The sequence below is a fragment of the Tachysurus vachellii genome, chromosome 24, assembly GCF_030014155.1.
Source record: "Tachysurus vachellii isolate PV-2020 chromosome 24, HZAU_Pvac_v1, whole genome shotgun sequence".
NCBI lineage: Eukaryota > Metazoa > Chordata > Actinopteri > Siluriformes > Bagridae > Tachysurus > Tachysurus vachellii.
In genome coordinates this window covers 1,249,967-1,272,740 of record NC_083483.1, presented here as the reverse complement: position 1 = coordinate 1,272,740, position 22,774 = coordinate 1,249,967, and the positions used below count along the sequence as shown (strand labels likewise).

General features: G+C 40.8%; 1 protein-coding gene across 2 annotated transcripts in view; it reads right to left on the bottom strand.

Moving 5' to 3' along the window:
• Positions 1-225: 225 nt before the first annotated feature.
• Positions 226-22,774, bottom strand: part of LOC132839350 (interferon-induced protein 44-like) — a 28,735-nt gene continuing 6,186 nt past the window's right edge. Inside the window, exons 1-8 of one of the 2 annotated variants that reach the window (XM_060860285.1) lie at positions 9,171-9,186; positions 8,953-9,052; positions 8,815-8,848; positions 8,149-8,362; positions 7,443-7,592; positions 7,115-7,286; positions 1,823-1,926; positions 226-1,702 (exon numbers count right to left, since the gene is read on the bottom strand). In XM_060860285.1, the coding sequence (XP_060716268.1) occupies positions 1,535-1,702; positions 1,823-1,926; positions 7,115-7,286; positions 7,443-7,592; positions 8,149-8,362; positions 8,815-8,848; positions 8,953-8,989 (879 nt within the window). In that variant the 5' untranslated portion in view covers positions 8,990-9,052; positions 9,171-9,186 and the 3' untranslated portion in view covers positions 226-1,534. Of the gene's footprint in view, positions 1,703-1,822; positions 1,927-7,114; positions 7,287-7,442; positions 7,593-8,148; positions 8,363-8,814; positions 8,849-8,952; positions 9,053-9,170; positions 9,187-22,774 lie in introns of those variants that run through there. The other variant, XM_060860284.1, reaches the window with a different exon arrangement.

The following is a 22,774-nucleotide window of genomic DNA, read 5'->3' as shown; positions in this document are numbered from 1 at the left end:
TGTTTTTGATATTCTGTCTGTAGTGAACCAGTGTTAATGTATTTATCAAAAGAGATTTAAAAGCACTTTTACACACTCCTCTTGATAAGGATGTTTGCCAAATGTAAATGTAAATTTTTTAATTTAGACCCCAAATTAATTGAATTTTGCTGAGAAATCCTAATGAAAAATAATTAAAATTATAAAAAAAATGAGATGGCGACTAATTTTTAATTAAAGAACCAATAACAACAGAATATTTTTTTATTCACAAAATAAGATCAGAGTTCAACAAGACATCCCCTTTTTAGGCTTTTCAGTTACAGTCTTCTTCTACACTTCCCAAATATATTTCCACTGCACATATTTACATGCAGTATACATATTTAAATTAACTGTCAGTTTGTATAATAATTTAAAATATACACTTGTGTTTTCTTGTAGTTGCAAAAGAAGATCAATGTCACTGAGACAAAATATCTGGCAAAATATCTGCATCCAAAGTCAGTTAGGTCCTCTAATGTGTTCACAACAGTAGTACATTTCAAGTAATCAATTAGAAGCTCCATTTAACTCTATCAGATGTTCAATTCTATTCAAATGTAATTGTTTAGCACTTTTTACAATTGACATCATCTCAAAGCAGCTTTACAGAAGATAACCATAGAACAAAAGGTTATTATAAAGAATAATATAAAGATTAATAGAATACATGTTAATAGATAATAATAGATGTTATTTTGCACCAGGTTTAAACAGTCAGATTCACTTAATTGATGTGATGCCTTTGTCTGTGTAAAAGACCTTACTACTCTGAGAGCCAGGGCCTTTTTCAGTAGACCTCAAGACAAGTAGAAATTAACTGCTAAAGGAGCTGGAGACATCAGGTACCAAACAGGAGTTGGCAGGTGTTTACTGTAATTACTATTTATAGCATTTCTACTATTTTGTTTCTTTACACTAATGACACATTAATGGCACAATTGTTTATATTTTGGTGATGGTATAATAATGAATAAGAAAACAACCCCAAGCTTTAAACCCCAAGCTTTAAACCCCATTACAAAATGTTTATACATGCAATAATTATAGTTCCTAGAAAAATAAACAAAATATTATAGTGAAAAATAATCATAATATAGATAAAAATTTTGGAAATACAATAAAAAAAATTGTTAAACAAAGTCAAATATGACATCACTGATAAAGTCATTATTATTATTATAGTTTTTTTAAATATCCACAAAAAGTTGTTATCAAGCAGGATGTAATAGAAGATATCATTTTTCTCAAATACTGAAACACTGAATGTATGAATAACATTAAAAATAACAGTGAGCTGTAGCATAAACAGATGAGAGGCTTAAATTTAATAAAAGCCAATTTAATTAGTCTACACTAATAATCCCAGGCACAAATTACAGTTTTATGACTTTGTGTTTGTAGTTATAGTTGAAGTAGTTAATCAAGATTAATATATGAGCTACATAAAGATTTGATGATAATAAAGACTACATCCCAATTCTTTTTTCCAAATGGACTTTTTAGCAGATACTCAGATGTTTATGTCTTCAATGAAATCATTAACAAATCCTGCAATTGCCTTTAATGCCGACAGAATAAGCACATCTTTTTTGTCATCTAGTTCAGTCTCCTCATAATAGTTGCTCACTGGGAACATGCATTTCAGTGGTGGACCAATTGTGTGGCTGAATTCCTGCATCTAGACATATAGAAAATAGAAACAGTCAGAAAAATGCTAACAGCACAAAACATTAGATATTAGATATTTTTATTAGAAAAATTAAACACAAGCCAGATAATATGTGTAAGAAGAAAAAACCTTTTCTATGATTTTCCTGCTTTTGTAAACCTCAGCTAGATCCTTTGTAACCAGAGGGCAGACATCAACATCAATTTTTGTCATCAGAACCACATAAGGGATACCTGGTGTTCACAGATAAGTTAAAGAAAGTTTTCAGGGTGCATAGAGGATACAGAGACACTGGTCAGGGAAGAGGTGAGATTAATCCTAACACACAAGGGAGGGCATTCACTAAATTCCAGGGGTTTTGTTACCACGACGTAAAGTGGCCGTGTTTCTGGAGGTCTTGGAAAAACGCCCTCTTTCCAAAAAAAAAAGCATACCTACAATGGATAATGAAGGACAAAACAGTCATACAGGTAGATTTTATATTTTATATCTATTATGCTATATTATCTTACAGTTCAGCTACTTTCAAAAACAAATAAATAACCAAAAACTAGGGGGCACGTGGCTTAGTGGTTAGCACGTTCGCCTCACACCTCCAGGGTTGGGGGTTCGATTCCCGCCTCCGCCTTGTGTGCGGAGTTTGCATGTTCTCCCCATGCCTCGGGGGTTTCCTCTGGGTACTCCGGTTTCCTCCCCCGGTCCAAAGACATGCACGGTAGGTTGATTGGCATCTCTGGAAAATGAGATGTGAGTGAATGAGAGTGTGTATGTGTGTGCCCTGTGATGGGTTGGCACTCTGTCCAGGGTGTATCCTGCCTTGATGCCGATGATGCCTGAGATAGGCACAAGCTCCCTGTGACCAGAGGTCGTTTGGATAAGCGGTAGAAAATGATTGAGTGAAAGTGAGAGAACCAAAAACTAGGGTTAGGGTTAGGGTTAGATTATCAAATAGGCCATGCCTGACCGATGACGCAATATCTGTTATGCTGTTCTGAAATCCCTGGAAATAAGTGCATCCCCACAAGGCGGAGGCAGTGTTGAATGTCAGGATGTAAAACACATGTAGAAACATGAAATCATGGAACAGAAGTGGCAAGTGTGCGTTGTCCTGTGGGCTGCTGTGCAACTTGGCTTGCATCGCTTTGTGATGATGTAAGAAAGAAAAAAAAGTTGTGTAAGAACCTGTAAAAAAACCTGTTCTTTGATTTTTCTGCTTTTGTAAACCTCAGCTAGATCCTTTGTAACCAGTGTAAACAGTATGCCATAAACACATGACTTGCAACAGGGGAGGGGAGTGGGGGAGGTGGAGGTAATCCAGCACAGGCAAGCAGCCATCAGGTCCTGTGGCCTTTATCTTCGGCGCTGGTCACAGACCCGCTTGTCAGACTGGTGGTACAAAGCGGCGAAGGCGTGGGATTGGGGGGGGGCTGAGTGCATATCTTTATATGTGTGTGTGTGCGTGTGTGTGTATGTAAGTTTAGGCCTGGAGAGTCGTTGCTCCCGGCATCAAATTTTGGTGCCTCAGTCCGCAAGATTGTCATAGCGATACACAGCAAATTGCCATGGAGACAACCTTGATTAGGTCCCAAAGAGAGTCAACAATCAGCAGGTGCCTGTAGAAGTGGGGAAAGGAACGCAAGAGCGTCTCGCTGCAGTGCTCTTCCAGGGGAATTGTTGTTACAACAGCAGCCTTGGCCAAGGCCAGTGCTGGTTGAGGGGAGCCGAAAGCAGATAAGATTGGGAGTGTTTGGTCTTGGGGAGAGTAGACGCATTCCAATTTACACGACTACTCTCTTAGTCCATTCTGGTCTCCATATCGATCCATTTTTCTTTCCAAAGCAGTGAGCTTCTCCGTGATGTTATCCATATTGTGGTTATTAGTCCCAGCCTCAGTGCTGACCGCTCTGCCCACTGCATCGATCATGACGGGCAGCTTTGGGAGATTTTGAACAGCTGTTACTGTTTTCTGATTCTCTCAATAACCCAGGGCAATGCCTAATCCAATCAGCAGAACTCCTGTTATCATGGTTCCGAATAGGTAGATATCTTCAATGTCCTCCACGGAAAGAGGCGCCAGACACACGACCCGCCACTTCTCCCAAGCGTCCATCGTATAGCCAGCTGCGAACGTTCCGGCAGGGCAGTCAGGTTCCCCCGAACCCAAGCTTCTCGTCGAGAAGATGGTGTCAATTGCGTTGAGAGACCAGTTTATCAAATCCATGATATTTTAGTTTGGAGAGCAGTGCGGAGAGAGTCTCTCAAAGTATAAGACAGTAGACGAGACGAAAGAAGCAAAGCAGGGAAAGTAGAGGGGAGGAGAGGGAGAGAAAATGCGTTTTACGCTCCTGCACACCAAATCTGGAACTACTGACCATCAAATGTCAGCCCTTCTATCTACCTCGGGAATTCAGCTTGGTCATAGTCAGTGCTGTTTATATTCTACCTCAAGCAGACACGGACACTGCAGTATGGGACTTACAAGAGACACTAATGCTACACCAAACACAGCATTGGGACGCTCATTGTGGTGGGAGACTTCAAGTGTGCCAACCTCAAGCGCGCACTACCGAGCTTTCAGCAGCACCTCTTCTGCTCCACCAGGGGCAAAAGGACATTGGACCACTGCTACACAACATTTAAGAATAGCTGCAAGGCACAATCATGTCCCCGTTTGGGAAATCGGACCATGCCACCATCTTCCTCATGCCTGTTTACAAACTTCCTGAAACAGGAAGCTCTGGTTCTGAGGAAGGTCACGCGCTGGACTGACCAATCAGTGGCCGCTCTGCAGGACACTTTAGATGATGCAGACTGGGATATGTTCAGACGCAGCTCTGATGACGTCAAAATGTTTACAGAAGCGGATTGTGGGATTCATCGGGAAGCTAGCAGATGATACGGTACAGAAAACCACCATTAGAACGTTTCCCAATCAGAAGCCGTGGGTCGATAAACCATATGCGGTTGCTCTGAGGTCCCGCTCCGCTGCCTACAACATGGGGCTTGCCACCAGGAACATGGATGAGTACAAGGCTGCATCTTACAGTGTGCTCAGAGAAATAAAGGAAGCAAAGCGGCATTACGGGAGGAAACTAGAGTCACGGTTCTAACATGGTGGCTCTAGGAGCCTGTGGCAGGGACATGCTTCAAACAGTCCACCATTGTTCCTGTCCCAAAGAAACCCCAGCCCACCTGCCTCAATGACTACCACCCTGACCTCAGTAGTGATGAATTGCTTCGAAAGACTGGTCAGAGACTTCATCACTGTATCACTACCAGACACAGTGGATCCACTACAGTTTCCCATAACCGCTCCACTAAGGACACCATTGCTCATCATCTCCACACTACGATGAGCCATCTGGACTGCAGAAAAGGGAATTATGCAAAAATGCTGTTTGTGGACTACAGTTCAGCGTTCAACAACATAATTCCCTCCACGCTCACCTCTAAGCCTGCCGCTGTGGCAATGGATCTCCAACTTCCTGAAATACAGACCACAAGCTGTACGGGTGGGCAAACACACCTCATCCACCCTCAACCTCAGCACTGGAGCTCCCCAGGATTGTGTTCTGAGCCCCCTGCTGTGCTCTCTGTACACATATGACTGTGTGGCTACTTCCAATTACACCACCATCTTCAAGTTTGCTGACGTGGTGGGCCTGATCTTCAACAACAACAAGGTGGCCTAACTACAGGAGACTAAAAACCTGGAGAGATGGTGCCAGGAGAACAATCTTCTCCTGAATATCAGCAAGGAGTTGATAGTGGACTCCTTGCTGATAGCACAAAGCAGGAGCAGTCATACCAACCGCTAAACATCAACGGGACCCCAGTGGAGAGAGTGGACAGTTTCCGGTACCTAGGTGTTCACATCACACAGGACCTGTCTTGGTCCTGTCACATCAACACCCTAGTGAAGAAGCCCCGGCAGTGTCTGTACCATCTGAGATGCTTAAGGGACTTCAAACTACCCTCTTAGGTGATAAAGACTTTCTACACCTGCACCATTGAGAGCATCCTGACGGGTAGCATCACTTCCTGGTTCAGGAACAGCACCATGCAGGACAGGCGATCCGTCCAGAGGGTGGTGCGGTCAGTTGAACGTACCATCCACACCGAGCTCCCTGATTTGCAGGACATCTACAGCACGTGGTGCCGGACCAGGGCCAGGAAGATTGTAAAGGATCTCAGCCATCCCAACAATGGACTCTTTTCTTTGTTGCGTTCAGGGAAGCACTTACACTCCTTGAAAGCAAACACAGAGAGAATGAGAAGAAGCTTTTTCCCACAGGCCATTCGGAGTTTAAACCAGGAAACACCCAGGATCCAGCACCGGACAACCATCTTTTGCATATGACTCTTTCTGGACTGTCACTTTAACACTGGACTTGCAAAGCACAGTGCCACTTTATACACTTAATACACACCGTACTACACGGACACTTTAAGGACAATCATATAAACGCATTTATATATATATATATACACTATTTTTCACATATATTTCACATTATTTTTTATCCCAAATTGCATTCCTTTTTCCTTTTATGATTGAATACCGGACAGATGTAAAAAGCATTTCACTGCATGTCGTACTTTGTATGTATGTGTATGTGACAAATAAAATTTGATTTGATTGATTTGATCAGCATCAATTTTTGTCATCAGAACCACATGAGGGATGCCTGGTGTTCACAGATAAGTTAAAGAAAGCTGTCAGGGTGCACAGAGGATACAGAGACTCTAGTCAGAGAAGAGGTGAGATTCATCCTGACACACAACGGAGATCAGTGATGAGTGGCAGGACGTGGGCGGAGACAAGACATAAAAACAAAACACATGTAGAAACATGAAAGCATGGAACAGAAGTGGGTTAACAAGTTTGCGTTGTGCTGTGCCTGGTGTGCAACTCGGCTTGCATCGCTTTGTGTAAAGGAAAAGTTTGTGGAAAAAATTGTCTTCACTGAACACATCCCATACAGGGTTTAGCCTCGGCCTGGAACAGGGCTTGGGAGTCCGCCACGTCGGCGGCGCTAAAGTGTAAATTTCACAAGGAATTACAACATACGCAAGTTTTAATAAAATAAATCAGGAACTAAACTGGAAAGAGGTGAAATTTATCTTGAACCATGATGATCAGCGATAAGACGGAGCGGAGAAAAGATATGAACCAAAACACAATGTGTAAAAGAAAAAAGCAATAAAAATGTGGAACAGAAGCTGAATCGAGTGGCATAATGTGTGCTGCTCAGCTCGGCTCACAGCACTTTATTTTTAGTTATTTAAATGTATCTGTGAGAAGCTACAAAAAATACACACTAACTATTAAATACAAATCAATCCAGAAGAAACAAGGAATATAATAATATAACAAATATAAGATTGTTACATATTATAACACATCATTTAGTAACTCACCCAAGTCGAGGGCAGCATTTCTGACAGCTTTCATCTTCTGAATCATCTCCATCTTCATTAAGGAGATGCTGTTTGCATCCACTACGGTCACCAAACAGTGAACTTTGTCATTCAGACTGGGTTCATGTATGTAGTTTGGATCAGCATCAGTCAGTGGAGAAACAGGATTAAACTGAGGACAAAGAAAAGAACAGTAAAGGATATAAAATACTTTAAATTACTTCCTCATCTGATCATGTGGCATCTGTAGTTGTAGATAATTTACTGAATATATTATGAGTAAAAAACAGATGATCTTGAATTAAGACATGTTCATTGTCTTTCTTACTTTATAGCCTTCTTTGACACGGCCATGCAGCACATTAATGATGTCATCAGGATGAATTCTGTCTTCCTTATTATCTTCCAGACCCATAACATCACTGAAGACAAATGGCAAGGTGACAGAATCTTTGTCAGTGATTTTGTAAGTTTTGTACTGTGGGAAGAAAAGAAAAGAAAAGTGCAATAAAATACTGACGAAAGCATTCCAGATCAGGATGTGGAATCTTATCTAAATAGAACCAGTGTTAGTGCAGGTTTTCAATACAAACAAGCAGAAGCCAAACCTGAGACTCTGAAAGCTGAGATCATCAGATTAAACAGGTGGGACAGGGTCGAGTCAAATACATGTGCAGACACAAATCTTAAAGAGAAGTACATAGGAACACAGACAATAAACAAAGCCCTGCCCGACCGCCCTCTGGTGTTCATACAGGGAACTGTTCAGCAGTCCATGATAACCACGGCATGACAGTGTGGTTAAGAATGTGATCAGAGTGAAAGGGTGAATTATGTACAGTAGAGCATTTGTTATGAAATATAATTAATGAATAAATAAATAAATAACTTCTTGACCTTTCAGACTCCCTTTACAATGCACTTAGAACTATAATATTTAAAACATGACTACAGTATTTAAGATTTGAACGACTGATTGTCTTATTCTTAGTCATTGTTCCATGAATGTAATGAGAATAAAAAACAACTCTTACTATTTTTGTGCAGCTCTTTCCAGCAGATCTCCAGATCGTCTCCTCTGCTGCCCCGAATACAATTCTTTCCTTGTATACGCTCCTCACGGAGTTTGCAAAGCAAGACTTCCCAGCTCCAACTGGTCCATGAAGCAGTATTCTGAACTGCCTGATGTCTTTGCAGGTTTCCATAAATTTAAGAAGTTCACTTAACTCAGATTTCAGATTGCTTGGGCTGTTTGGGATAAACACACAGAGAGTTTTGAAATAAAAATATAACTGGGAAAAATAACTGGGAAATAAACCTGGGAAAATCACTAGGAAATATAACTTTTTCAAGGCCTATAATAATTTAATCGTTTTTGTGGTACATCTGATTGATTTAAAGAAAACACAGTTAAATATTTGAACATTTTACTGTATAGACACTACAAAAAGTGTTTGCTGTGACCTGCAGAGTTTTGGTGCTGCCTTTTTACTAGTGGATTTAATGTTGCTTCATTAGCTGAATTCTCCTTGATGTTTAAATTACACACAGAATGAATGAAATAATGAATAATGAAACAATAATGAAACTCTTTATTCATTTTTTTATATATTATTGAGAATTATGCAGATTTGTAATATTATTTCATTTTTTTTGTAGATACACAGAATAACAAAAACATTACTAAATTGATCACTCACTTCCAGTCAGTGTTTCTCCAAGGTTGCTTGAAGTCTGTACACAAAAAGATAATAGCGAACTTTGAGTAAAAACAAAAACTTTTTTTTTATTATTATTAATTTCTTTCTACTATTTTTGTTTCAACAAAGTGATCTAACCTTTAGGAGGTTCTGGTTTTGAATTCTCTCCACCCATTATGGGCAGATTTCCTCCCTTGAAGCTGATCTTCTTCTAAAAACCTAAAAAATCTGTCTTTTTCTTAAAATCAAATAAAACATGTTTCAGTATATGAAAAGTATTTAATTATCAGATTGCATGGATTCATGATGTGTAGTTATTTTTCTCCTTGATAGAGCAGAAAGAAAATGGCACTTACCAACTATGAGCTCGGTAGGGCTCTGTGCTTTTGTTTTCACTTTTCAGTCCAGGTCTTACCTTCTCTTTCCGTTACTCAATCTCACACACACACGCACACAAACACACACATATGCATTCATGTATGCAGTTCCCCCTACACACCACACACAAGTCAAGAAGCTTTTATTGTCATTTCAGCCACATATCACTGATGCAGTAGTGAAATGAAACAACGTTCCTCCAGGACTCTGGAGCTACAGAAAACAACACAGAGCTAAAAAGTAAGTTATTCTACATTTACAGTACTAGACTCTCTTATCCAGAGTGACTTACAATTTATACAACAAAGCAATTGAAGGTTAAGGGCCTTGCTCAGGGGCCCAGCAGTGGCAGCTTGGTGGACCTGGTATTTGATCTTCCAGCCAGTTGTCCAACACCTTAACCACTAGGCTACCACATCCCTCAAATCCTCGAGTTAGGGTTCTATAGATGAGTGTGTTCCCTGTTGCAAGTTTGTGTGTTTTTTGGACATGTGTCACAACTGCATTTTGAGAACATAAATGCTGATACATATTATTCATTCATTCATTTTCTACCGCTTATACGAAGTACCTCGGGTCACGGGGAGCCTGTGCCTATCTCAGGCGTCATTGGGCATCAAGGCAGGATACACCCTGGACGGAGTGCCAACCCATCGCAGGGCACACACACACTCTCATTCTCTCACGCAATTGTTGTAAGAATAGGTGAGAATGGAGTTGTAGGATTTATGAATCCCCCTCGACCCAAAGCTAAACCCAAATACACTTTAGGAGACATTCCTGTCCAAAAGCAAAGTAAACCAAAAGGAATGAGAAAGGTAAAAAGAAAGAGGCTTAGAGAAGCTAATCGGGAAAGGACAGAGGAACAAAAGCAACTAATGTTTGCTAATAAACTTCTGAAAGTAGAAAACTTGGTTACAGAAATGAAACAATTGAATATGAATTAAGTACAAATACAGTACAATTGCCATAAATGCTACTGCAAGATTGCAGAGGATCAGATGCTGTACCTAAACAGCTGTAAGAAGATTTCAACTGATTAAAAAGATTTATGCGATAATAAGTTTTATTTATCAGAAGTTCAATAGAGCTCTGATCGCTGTTATTTACATTTATATGTATCCTTTTTCTATAATTGAAATGTGTATTTAAATGTTGATTTGCTGTGGTGACCCCTGAAGGGAAAAGCTGAAAGAAGAAGAATGTACATCAGCAAGGCTTACAACATCCTGTGGTTATATGGAACAGGATGTTGTAAGCCTTGCTGATGTATACAGTATCTCTGATGTGCAAGATATGACGCGTTGCATAGGCTGAGCGAGGGATTCAGCATAGGGACTGCAGAGGCACACTGCAGAGGCACATCTTAAAAAAGATTTAAGTAGGTCAACCACAAAATGGTATGTAATCAAATGCTTTGCTAACAGACACTGGGGACATTCTCTCTCCTGTAAGAGCCTGTTCACTGTCCTGGACAGTGCCAGGCAAATGCAAGGAAAGTCCAGGACAGAGTCGCCGCAAGTGCCCAGCCCTAAAAAAAGTATATAAAGCTTGCTGTATTGAATAACAGGTGTGCATTCTACTATAGGCAAGCTTATGCTTAGTTACTGTACTACATTTGTATTGCTTAAGGATTGTGCTTCAGAGAACAAACGTAGGCTTACACTTGGATAGTGTTTCTTGGTTTGTTACTATCTTTACATTTTAAATACTTTTACATATGCTAGAATTGTTTGAAGGAGATTTTATTTGTAATTTCATTTTATTTACTTTACATATATTGCATACACTTATTTGTATTACATTGCTTTAAATAAAAACAAGGCCTCCCATTGTGAGGAACCTGAAAAGACAAGAAGGTCTAAGTCTGACTCCTTCATCTAAAAAGTAAACAATAGTCTAGGTAAAAGAACTTGAAGAGGATCCTTTGTTAGAAGACGTTGAGACTTCGAAGAACAATCCACTCTAAGGTAAGACCAGTCTTGATCCCTACTGTTTGAACTTACTCGTGCAAAACATAGGGCACATTCCTTAGTGGGACTGTCAAAGCTTTGTCCAAGCAGGCCAGGAACATTTGTCACTAGAGGACATGTAGGTCAGTACAATTACTTCACAGTTTATCCTGAAATTTGAAAAGGCTGAAAGCTGTATGAGAATGAAAAACATTTGAGAATTTGCCTTCAGTGAAAATTTAGTCTTCAGTGTCAGTGTAAAGTTGTTCCACTGTCACATCAGTCATGGGCAGCTCTCAGAGGTTTTTACTTAAGTAGAAATTTTGAGTATCTATACTTTATTTTAATAGAGTAATTATTTTTTAGCAGACTTTTTACTTCTACTCCTTACATTTTCACGTAATTATCTGTACTTTCTACTCCTTACATTTTAAAAATAGCCTTGTTACTCCTATTTCATTTTGGCTTGTTTTCATTCCGGCTCATCATCATTCAAAAAACCTATCAAGATAAATCGTGCCATCCGGATACAGTAAATTTGATTGTGGTTTGATGAGAAGTATAAACATATACCATTTCGACACCATATTGGTTTGTACGTGACCCATCGCACCTGCACATGATGCAGTTACCCCAGTGCTGGACATAGCAGACGGAGCCAAGTACGAAGATGTTCGTGGCAGAGGCTCAAAACTCAATGTCTCAACAACCAAGCAACAGCACCACCGAGGAAGTTGGTAGTCAAGAAAACCAACCAACCCCAACCCTTATACATCCCTGGCCGTACCTGGAAGAATTGTTTTAAATGGTTGGATGGAAAAATAAATAATTGTGCATGCTCTGTAAGCTATGCGCACACAAATACCACGAGCTAATGGCTTACAAAAGCTTGCCTAATTTTAAAAAGCATATTGAGGTAAGTTGAAATTTTGTTATTATCAGTCAATTATTAACAAATTTGAAATTCGACTTTAGCCAAACGTTATCTGAGCTTAAATTATTGCTATATTTGTAAGTTAATCATGCAAAGCTATAGTTTTTGTTATTATCAGTCGATTATTGACAATATTGTAGTGACCTAGTAACGTACTAATAATGATAAATTTGCAATGTTTTCTATGGCAAACTTTGGTACATGCCAATGGTTTGCTTGCTACCAGAAGGCTATGATTCAACATTTCAAACTAGTTTGGTGGCTCGGTGTGAGATTTAAAATTTTACTTTTACCAAATGTTATATGAGCTCATATTGTTACTATATGCAATATTTGTAAGTTAATTGTGCAAAGCTATAATCTACTATACAGCTGGTAGATATGTGCTAAGGATAGTCATGACCCTGTCTGTGTATGAGAGTGCACGTGCCTGTATGGTGCCCTATGGGTCCTTGTAAAGAGGTAATAGGCCCAACTATTAGCCAAATGCTGTTTAAAATGTTTTTACTGCTAATTTTCAGTCCTGCCAGCAGCTGCTTGTGGTCCTAAAACAGCTTTAAAGGATATTGTTCACCCAAAAAGAAAAATTCTGTCATCATTTTCATATCCTCATGTTGTTTTAAATCTGTATGAATTTATTTATTCTGATGAACTTCTTTTCATCCTTGAAGAAGACCAGCCCTCTTGAAATGACGCAGCAGTTGGATGCGTACCTGGGGTGCCCTAGGGTCAGCTCAGTAGTACACATACAGTATATGGTTCTTTAATGTATTTGTACTAAAATGTGTTCTTTTTTAATGGGCATATACAGTGTGTCTAAAACAGGTAGCCTAATGCATCCCAAATTTTTGAACATTATCATAGTATCACCTATAGTAGTGCACAATAGGACCCTGTGGCACAGCCTAAGCTTTTGTCCTTAATGGCATTTTTTCCTTGCATTACTTTTACTTTTATACTTTTAAAGTAGTTTTGAATCCAGTACTTTTACACTTTTAGTTGAGTTGATACTTCAACTTCTGCAGAAGTCTTTTTAAAACCCTAGTATCTATACTTCTACCTGAGTAATGAATGTGAATACTTTTGACACCACTGGCAGCTCTCCACCAAGCTAGTGGGCACTTGCTAATGAGTTTTTACTCTTACTCAGTGGTCATGGCCAGAATCACTGAGAAGGTATCTAGTCCATTAGACAGATTTCTTTATGGGTGATCCAGGAACTTTTAGAACTGTTACAAGAACTGGCTGGTTCCATGCTCAGGTGTTTATCAAGAATTTCTAGAAAACAAAAGATGGCAAACAAAACACTAAACCACTGCAACTGTTGTCTTTGATGAAGCCACTGCTGATTGTACAATTGTTTTGGTTTGTTTTTTTTATTTTGGGGATAAAAGTTTTCCATAATGTGTGCAAGTTTCTGTGAACCCTGAATAACAAAGATGTTATGATTGATATGTCTAGTTAATGTCACTTTTAGTGGCATAGGTACATAGATAGGTAGACAAAAATGTTGTACATGCATACAACATCAGGTATGAACGAGACCAAACCCTCTGTTTCTCACTAGACCATACAAAACCACCCTGCTGTGGATTTTTTTAATATAACAACACACCTAATCATGATTGATTTAAATACATCTAGTTTATACTTGTCATACAATTACTCTAACTTCCTCAAGTATATTATATATACCTTTAACGCTAGTTCTCTTGGAGAAGTTCAGAAAATAAGCTCTGTTATTTTACATCATATCTGCCTCTTTCATCTTCTGTCCCGGACAGAAGACCGGACCGACAAAAGTCTTTCCAGGACACGGACACATTCCATGTACTAGTCAACATGCTGAGACATGAGTTGCTACAAATGCTGCACACACAGGTCACAGCAACGAGTAGTGCTATCGTAGTCACAATTCCCATGGCCAATCCATCGCCCTACTCTGGCGTTGGGGAAGAGTGTAAGGGATTTCTCCTCCCATGCTCGCTAATCTTTGAAATGCAACCATCTCGTTTCCCCACAGATCGCAGCAAGATTTCGTTCACAATATCACTACTCACCGGAAAGAAGCTCTGTTGGGTTGAATCGATTTGGCATCCTTCTTGTGCTCCATTAAGGAATTCATCGCCTATTTCCAGGAGGTATTCGGTATTCCCACTGGAGATACATCTGTATGTGATTAACTGTATCATATTAAGCAGGGGAAATCTTCGGCGGCCGACTACTCACTGCAGTTCCGTATGCTAGCGGCCGATAGCAGTTGGGAAGAACGAGCACTTATAACAACATATCATAATGTCTTTAAACCTGAACTTTGTCTGTAGTTATCAGCCTTCGACGATACCATGGGGTTGGAGAATTTCATTCAGTGAGCCATTTGAATGGAAAATCATATGTTACCCTGTACTTCAAATACTTCCACACTCTTTCGCCCACCAGAACCCAATCGCAGCTCGATTCAACCAGGATCCCACTGTCAGAGTGTCATCGGCGGCTAACCCAGTGTCTGTGTTTGTACTGTGCTAGCAATGGGCATGCAATTGGAGAATGCCCCATCAGTCCTCCAAGAGCTTTGGTGAGTACGGTTCAACCCAAAAAGCACATTTACACCTCGCTTTCCACCAAAGGTTAAACTGCCTTGTACAAACTTAGCTGTTACAGGGTCTGCCTTACTCGACACTGGGTCTGCACCCAGCTTAACATCATGAAAGAGTGCATACCCCAGAGACTAAAAGTTTAATCTGTAACAGGCAAGCCCCTCAACCGGTCCTCAATCCATCACCGCACCAGTGAAATCTCGCTGACAGTGGGATTCCTTCACCAAAATACACATATCTATTGTCCCAAGAGAGCTTTGAAGTTACCACCTGAACGGCCATGGGACTGTGTGAATAACCTCCTTCCAACTGAACCAGTGCTTAAAGGAAAGATCTATTCACTAACCATCCCGGAGCAAGAGGCCATGGAAAAATACATCCAAGAAGCACTGGACCAAGGGTATATACAACCATCAACTTCCCCTGATGCATCTCCCTTTTGCTTCATCTCGAAGAAGGATAGTGGTTTGCAACCGTGTATCGATTACAGAGGGCTGAACCAAATCACCAAGAAATTTCGCTACCCTCTTCCCCTTGTCCCATCGGCACTCGAACAGCTCCGAGGCACAAAAATCTTCACGAAGCTCGATTTACGCAGTGCTTACAACCTGATACGAATCCAAAAAGGAGATGAAAGGAAAACAAGTTTTGTGACTCCCTATCAGCCACTGGGAATATTTGGTGATGCCGTATGGATTGGTCAACACGCTGTCGGTCTTCCAGGATTTCATTGCAATCTTCCAAGATCTGCTGAATCGGTACGTGTTGATTTACATTGACGATATTCTGATTTATTCCAGTAACCCTGCTGAACACATACACAATGTGAAGGAAGTTCTGAAATGGCTGCGTCAATAGACCTTGTTCCTGAAAGCTGAAAAGTGTGAGTTTCACCAAACCAAGATCCAGTTTCTGGTTCTAGTTCATCCAGATCCTGAAAAACCTTTCACTGTGGAGGTAGATGCGGAGTGGGAGCCGTCCTTTCCCAGCAGCAGGGGAAACCCCCCAGTCTTCATCCATGTGCCTACTTCTCATACAAGTTTAACCTGGCTGAAAAGAACTACGACATCGGTAACCGTGAACTCCTTGCCATTAAATTGGCTTTGGAAGAGTGGAGACATTGGCTCAAGGGTGCTCGTTATCCCTGAATCTCATCATAAAAATCTCCAATACCACCGTGAAGCGAAACGGACGAACACCAGACAAGCCAGGTGGGCTCTATTCTTTACACATTTGGATTTCATCATCTCTTACCATCTGGGAAGTAAGAATTGCAAAGCTGACGCTCTCTCTAGAATGTTTTCTCCTGAAGATGACCACATGTCTCCCAAAGCCATCCTTCCAGATAAAACCTTCGTCTGTCCCGTTGAATGGAGTGAGGAAGATATGATCCCTGAATCACCAAATGTTCTGCCGTGAAGGTCACAAGTATGAACCATTACATCAATGTATACCATTTCTAAGGCACATACCTCTCCAGGCACTGGTCACCCTGGCATACAGCAAACCCTCTCGCTGCTTAAACATTGCTTCTGGTGGCCCAACATGGCTCAGGACATCAGAAGGTTTGTGAGTGGGTGCAAGGATTGTGCGATGGCAAAAACAACACGACATCAGCCCAGTGGAAAACTTCATTCTCTACATATCCCTTGTTGTCCCTGGTCGCATCTAGGAGTAGATTTCACTATGGACCTGCCAGCCTCACAAGTTAACAAGTGCATTTTTGTGGTAGTAGACCACGTTTCCAAAATGCTAAGACTCATAACCCAGTAAGGCTCTGCCCACGGCCATGGAAAGTGCAGAACTGTTATTTCAGCATGTGTTTCGATATTTCTGATATTGTGTCTGACAGAGGTCCTCAGTTCATTTCCAGGGTATGGAACTCCTTTTTTAAACTCCTAGATGTGACCATAAGTCTCTCCTTTGGATACCACCCGCAGTCCAATGGCCAAACCAAATGCAAGATCCAAGAAGTTGGCCTTTTCCTCCAAACCTTCTGCCATAACCACCAGAACTCTTGGAGCCATTTCCTCCCATTGGCTGAGTATGCACAGAACTCGCTACGCCAGCAAGTGACCGGCTTAACACCTCTCCAGTGCATGCTCAGCTAACAACCTCCCATGTTTCCCTGGATGTAAGAGCCATTCGAAGTCCCTTCTGTTTAGCTCTGGTTCCAAGAGAGTGAGAGGGTATGGGACTCAGCTCACCATCACCTGCTGGGGGCTGTCAGGCACCAGCAACAGCAGGTGGTGCCCCAACACCCAACATCAAGGTCGGGGACAAAGTTTGGCTGGCTACAAAAAACATCCACCTACGCTTCCCCTGCAAAAAGCCTAATCATATTAGAGATAACATCTCCGACACAGCACAGAAATATATTAAATGAACTGCGGTGGTGGAATGAACTTCCCCTAGATGTCCAAACTGCTGAGTCACTGGTATCTTTAAACGATGGGTGAAGACCTACCTTTTCCTGAAGCACTGTTTCTCTGTTTGTTGTATGTGTATATTTAAAGAAAAAACCTGAACAGAGTTTTAGGTGTAACGTATTTGCCAGGTTAATCCCTTACACAGCACACCAGATCCTCGTCACCCAAATTCTGATCATCGTCACCTGGCACCCCTCATCACCTCACCACATAAAAGATGCTCTCTGACACAGAGACACTCGTAAATTTCCGGTCTCGTAAATGCTAGCTGCTATGGTATGCTGGATCTACTAACCTGACTCTATCTTTCTCTACCAGAGGTTTCCCGAGTTCATCATCCACCATAGGATGTAGGAATCTTTGGTTTGCAACCTGTGACCCGGCGTGTGTGTGTGTGTGTGTGTGTGTGTGTGTGTGTGTGTTGTAACCTCACCTGGACTTATCTTCAACTACTCATTCCATTTACATCAAACTCTCAATAAACTCTTTTATTTTTCATCACATCTGCCTCTGTCGTCTTCTGTCCCTGACATTAGGTTGATAGTATTCTAAGTCTGTATCCTAGTGAACCAGTGTTAATGTATTTATCAATAGAGATATAAAAGCACTTTTGCACGCTGCTCTTGATAAGGATGTCTGCTAAATGCATAAATGTACATGTAATTTTTTTAATTGGACCACGAATCAGTTGAATCTTGCCAAGAAATCCTAATGAAAAATAATTCAAATAAAAAGAAAGATCATGAGATGGTGTCTAATTTTTAATTAAGGATACAATAACAAAAAAATTAATTTTTTTATTTGCAAAATAAGATCAGACTTCAACAACACATCCCTGTATTTTTAGGCTTTTCCGTTACAGTCTCAGAAACTATATATTACTAGATATTACTTACTACACATCCCTATATATATATATATATATATATATATATATATATATATATATATATATATATAGGGATGTGGTAGCTCAGTGGTTAAGGTGTTGGGCTACTGGGTCATGGGTTCGAACCCCAGGTCCACCAAGCTGCCACTGCTGAGCCCCTGAGCAAGGCCCTTAACCCTCAGTTGCTCAGTTGTAAGTCACTCTGGATAAGGGTATCTGCTAAATGCTGTAAATGTAAATGTATATATTGCTAAATAAACTGTCAGATTGAAAAGATATATATAAATATATATCTTTACATTTTTATAAGTTTAATGTATCCCTTATATATATAATTATATATATATATATAATTATTTTAAGTCCAAAATGAACTGAAGAACAGTAGAGCCTGCAATAATATCTGCATAAACTGAAACTGAAACCAAAGCTCTGATATTATTCTTTTAATACACATTTAATACAGGTAATACAGTTACAGAAATATATAAACTACTGTTAGTACTCTGAACATAATTCAGTGTAGACTGAATCTAAATGTTTTGTTGCACTATCAGCACACTTTATTAATATATAGAAGTATATTATTTCTATATTACATTTTCATATAAGAAAAAAATATTTTATTTTATTCACTTCTATTTAAGTTCATTCCTTTTTGTTAAATGTGCTTTCTTGAAGTTGCAAAAGAATGTGTTCACAACAGTAGTACTTTTAAAGTAATCAATTAGAAGCTCCATTTCACTCTATCAGATGTTCTATTTGTAGTATATTGTGCAGCGCACATATACTTATGTTAAATAGTGCCCGCTTAGAGGCGGAGGGATTTCCTGGGAGTGTGTCGTTCTGGTTAGGTGAGTTTGACTGATGAAGGTTGTGGCCGGTACAGCTGTTGTTAAATAAAGAGTAAACAGTCTACTTGCCTGTTTTAATTCCTCTCACCTCAATGCACGTCATATATATATATAATTGCAAAACGAAAATACTACATGGTGTCAGAAGTGGTCCAGTGCGGCGATTTTATTTTTTTTTGTTTGCCGGAGTTAGCCACAGACTTTTGCTAACGGCTACGCTAGCGGGAGCGAGCAGGCGGCTACGCTTGGAAGCGGTAAAGAGATGGATCAGTTTAAACTACCGTCCCCGCTCGTGTTAGCAGGCAATATAAGCGAAAACTGGAGATGATGGGAACAACGCTTTCAAATATACATGACTGCAAGTGGAGCTGCAGAAAAGGAAGCTAAAGTACAGGTAGCTATCTTACTGCATGCACTCGGAGAGGACGCTCTAGATGTATACAACACACTAAATGTTGCACAGGCGGATGAAGCAGAGCTAACAGTGGATGATATTTTATATGCATTCAAAACATATTGCCAGCCAAAAAAAACACTGTGTTTGAAAGACATCAGTTTTGGGCTCATCCCATGGCAGAGTCAGTTGCCATTGAGAAATATGTGACTGAGTTGAGACAGAAAAGCAAGGACTGTGAATTCGGTGCATCAGAAAACGACATGATCAGAGACAAGATTGTATTCAGTTTGAATGATACACGGCTCAAAGAAAGACTGTTAAGAGAGTCTGATCTCACGCTTGAGAGAGCGATTGACATCTGCAGATCAGCGGAGACTGCCAAAGCACAAATACAAGCAATGAGTACTACAACACAAGAAAGAGCAATACATGCAGTGAACAAGTCCAAAGACAATCACCAGTGGAAACAAGGAAGAAAACCACAAGTACAAAGTGACAGCAAGAAAGTAAAGGGTCAAGTGTGCAGGAAATGTGGAAAGTCACATCAACCAAGGCTTTGCCCAGCATTTGGAGTCTTGTGCCGAAAGTGTGGTAAGCTCAATTACTACGCAAAGATGTGTGAGTCTACAAAAGCAACACATACGATGAAAATGCATAATTTGAGCTCAGAAACAGATTCACCTTTCATTGGGACAGTGAACATAGACCACCTACACGCTAAAAGAGACAATTCCTGGTATGCTGACATAGATGTAGGAAGCATGTCGGTTAAGTTCAAGTTAGACACAGGAGCAGAAACAAATGTACTACCACAGGCTGTGTACAAAACACTGATGAGAAAAGTCAAGCATGAAAAACGAGTAAACCTGCAAGTGAAACCGACAAATACAGTGTTGGTGGCGTACAGTGGAGTTAAACTGAAACCGGAGGGAACAATCTCACTAGAGTGCTCCAATGCTCAAACCAAATCCAACCTGCTGTTTTATGTGTCAAACCACTCAGACACAGCTATCCTAGGCAAGGATGCATGTGAAGCATTAGGTCTAATAAAAAGGATGGACATTGATATGCTCACAGTCAAGTACCCAACTACAAAAGACGAGCTGCTAAAGCAACATGCAAGTGTCTTTGAAGGACTTGGTGAGTTCTCAGGAGAACATCACATCCACATTGATCCTACAGTCACTCCTGTCATACATGGCTGCAGGAAAGTACCACTGGCAGTTATGGATAGACTGAGAGACACGCTTGATGACCTGTTAAAAGCTGATGTTAATGAACAAGTGATTGAGCCAACGACATGGGTCAATAGTCTTGTGATCACTGAAAAGAAAGACAAGCAGAAGCTGAGGGTTTGCCTAGACCTTACTGACTTAAATAAGGCCATTTTGTGACAGCATTACTCAATTCCCACAGCAGATGAGGTGTTGTGCAAAATAGCCGGTAAGAAAATCTTCACAGTGCTGGATGAGAAGGATGGCTATTGGCAAATAAAGCTCGACAAGGAGTCGTCACTAATGTGCACTTTCAACACGCCATGGGACGCTATAGGTTTAAGCGCCACATTTGGGATTAAGTCGGCGAGTGAAGTTGTTCAGCAGCGCAACTGTGAGACATTTGGGGACATCACGGGTGTTCATATAATTGTTAATGATATGAATATCGCTGCATCCACAGAAAATGAACACGACGAAATTCTGCAAAAAGTGATGACTAGAGCAAAGGAAGCTAACGTCAAATTCAACAAAGAGAAGATCCAATACAAGGTGAACAGTGTCAAATACATGGGTCATGTTGTGACATCAGAGGGTGTCAAAGTGGACAATGCAAAAGTTAAGGCAATAGTTGACATGCCATCCCCCACAGACAAACCTGCACTGCAACGCATGCTTGGGATGATCAAGTATCTCGCACAATACATACCCGGAGAAGCGACAGCCACAGCTGAGAAAGGACAACTGCTGAGAAAGGACAGTGTATGGCAATGGCAACATGAACATGAGGAAGCCGTAAAGAACCTAAAAAATGCGCTCGTAACAGCCCCTGTTCTTAAATTCTTTGACCCAAAGAAAGCTGTCGTGATACAAGCAGATGCATCCAAGGACGGTCTAGGCGCATGTCTAATGCAAGAGGGACATCCTATCGCCTATGCATCCAGAGAGAGAGAAGGAGCTTCTGGCTATCGTGTTTTCAGTGAAACACTTTCGTCAGTATGCCTACGGAGTCAAGGTTAATGTGCAGTCGGATCACAAACCTTTGGAAACAATCTTAAGAAAGCCACTTGGAACAGCTCCGTCCAGACTTCAGCGGATGCTACTTCAGCTGCCACGCTATGACCTGAATGTAATCTATACGCCAGGTAGAGAGCTACTGATAGCAGACACACTCTCACGAGCAACGACACATGAGCAACAGAGACAGGATGATATATTTGACGAAAAAGTGATCTATGCCCTGAGCCCAGAGACTCTGATGCAGTTAAAGCATGAGACACAAAAGGACGTCATATTACAAATATTGCTGGACATTCACAGGCACGGTTGGCCACATCACAGAAAACAAGTTGACAAAAAAGTGATACAATACTGGCCTATTAGACACTCGGTGTCAATAAGAGAAGGAATAATGTTTGCGGGAGACAGAATTATTCTACCGAGTAAAATGAGGTCAGACATGTTACAGAGGCTGCATGCGGCACACCAAGGTATGCAACGCACCAAAGCTCTAGCCAGAGTACACTGATATTGGCCAGGTATGACAAGAGACATTGAGAAAATGGTGGAGTCATGTGCAACTTGCCAGCAGTTCCAGCCTCGCCATCAGAGGGAGCCGATGATCTCATATGAAATCCCAGAGCTTCCTTGGCTGAAAGTAGGAGCTGACATATTTGAAATCAATGGTCACTCATTTCTTCTGGTTGTGGATTATTTTTCCAAATACCCGGAAGTACAAAACATCAGTGACAAGACGACACAAACAGTTGTTAACAAGATGAAATCAATATTTGCCAGAATGGGTATACCTAAAGAGATTGTGTGCGACCATATGCCTTTTGCAAGCCAAGACATGAGAAAGTTCGCCAAAGCATGGGGAATTAAGCTCAGTCACTACAGCCCAGGCTATGCAGTCAAATGGCCTGGCGGAGAGAACTGTGAAGACTGTTAAGCACCTGTTAAAGAAGGCCAAACAAACCAACACTGACCCATTTCTAGCACTTCTAACTCTCAGGAACACACCCGTCACAGGTATGGGTTATTCTCCTGCACAACTGCTTATGGGCAAGGTCCTGAGAGGCACTTTACCCAGCTCAAGCACAGTGCTCCAACCTGCAGTACCAACTAATGCACATTCTACTCTTCAGGTCCTCCAAAGAAGACAGTGTGCTTATTACAACAGAGGCACAAAGAAACTTCCGTTGCTGTCGTCAGGTGGGACTGTTCACATGCAAACTGAACGAGGATGGCGTCCTGCTGTTGTCATGGCGACGCGTGCTGAACCGCGATCCTATGACGTAGTGACATCTTCAGGAC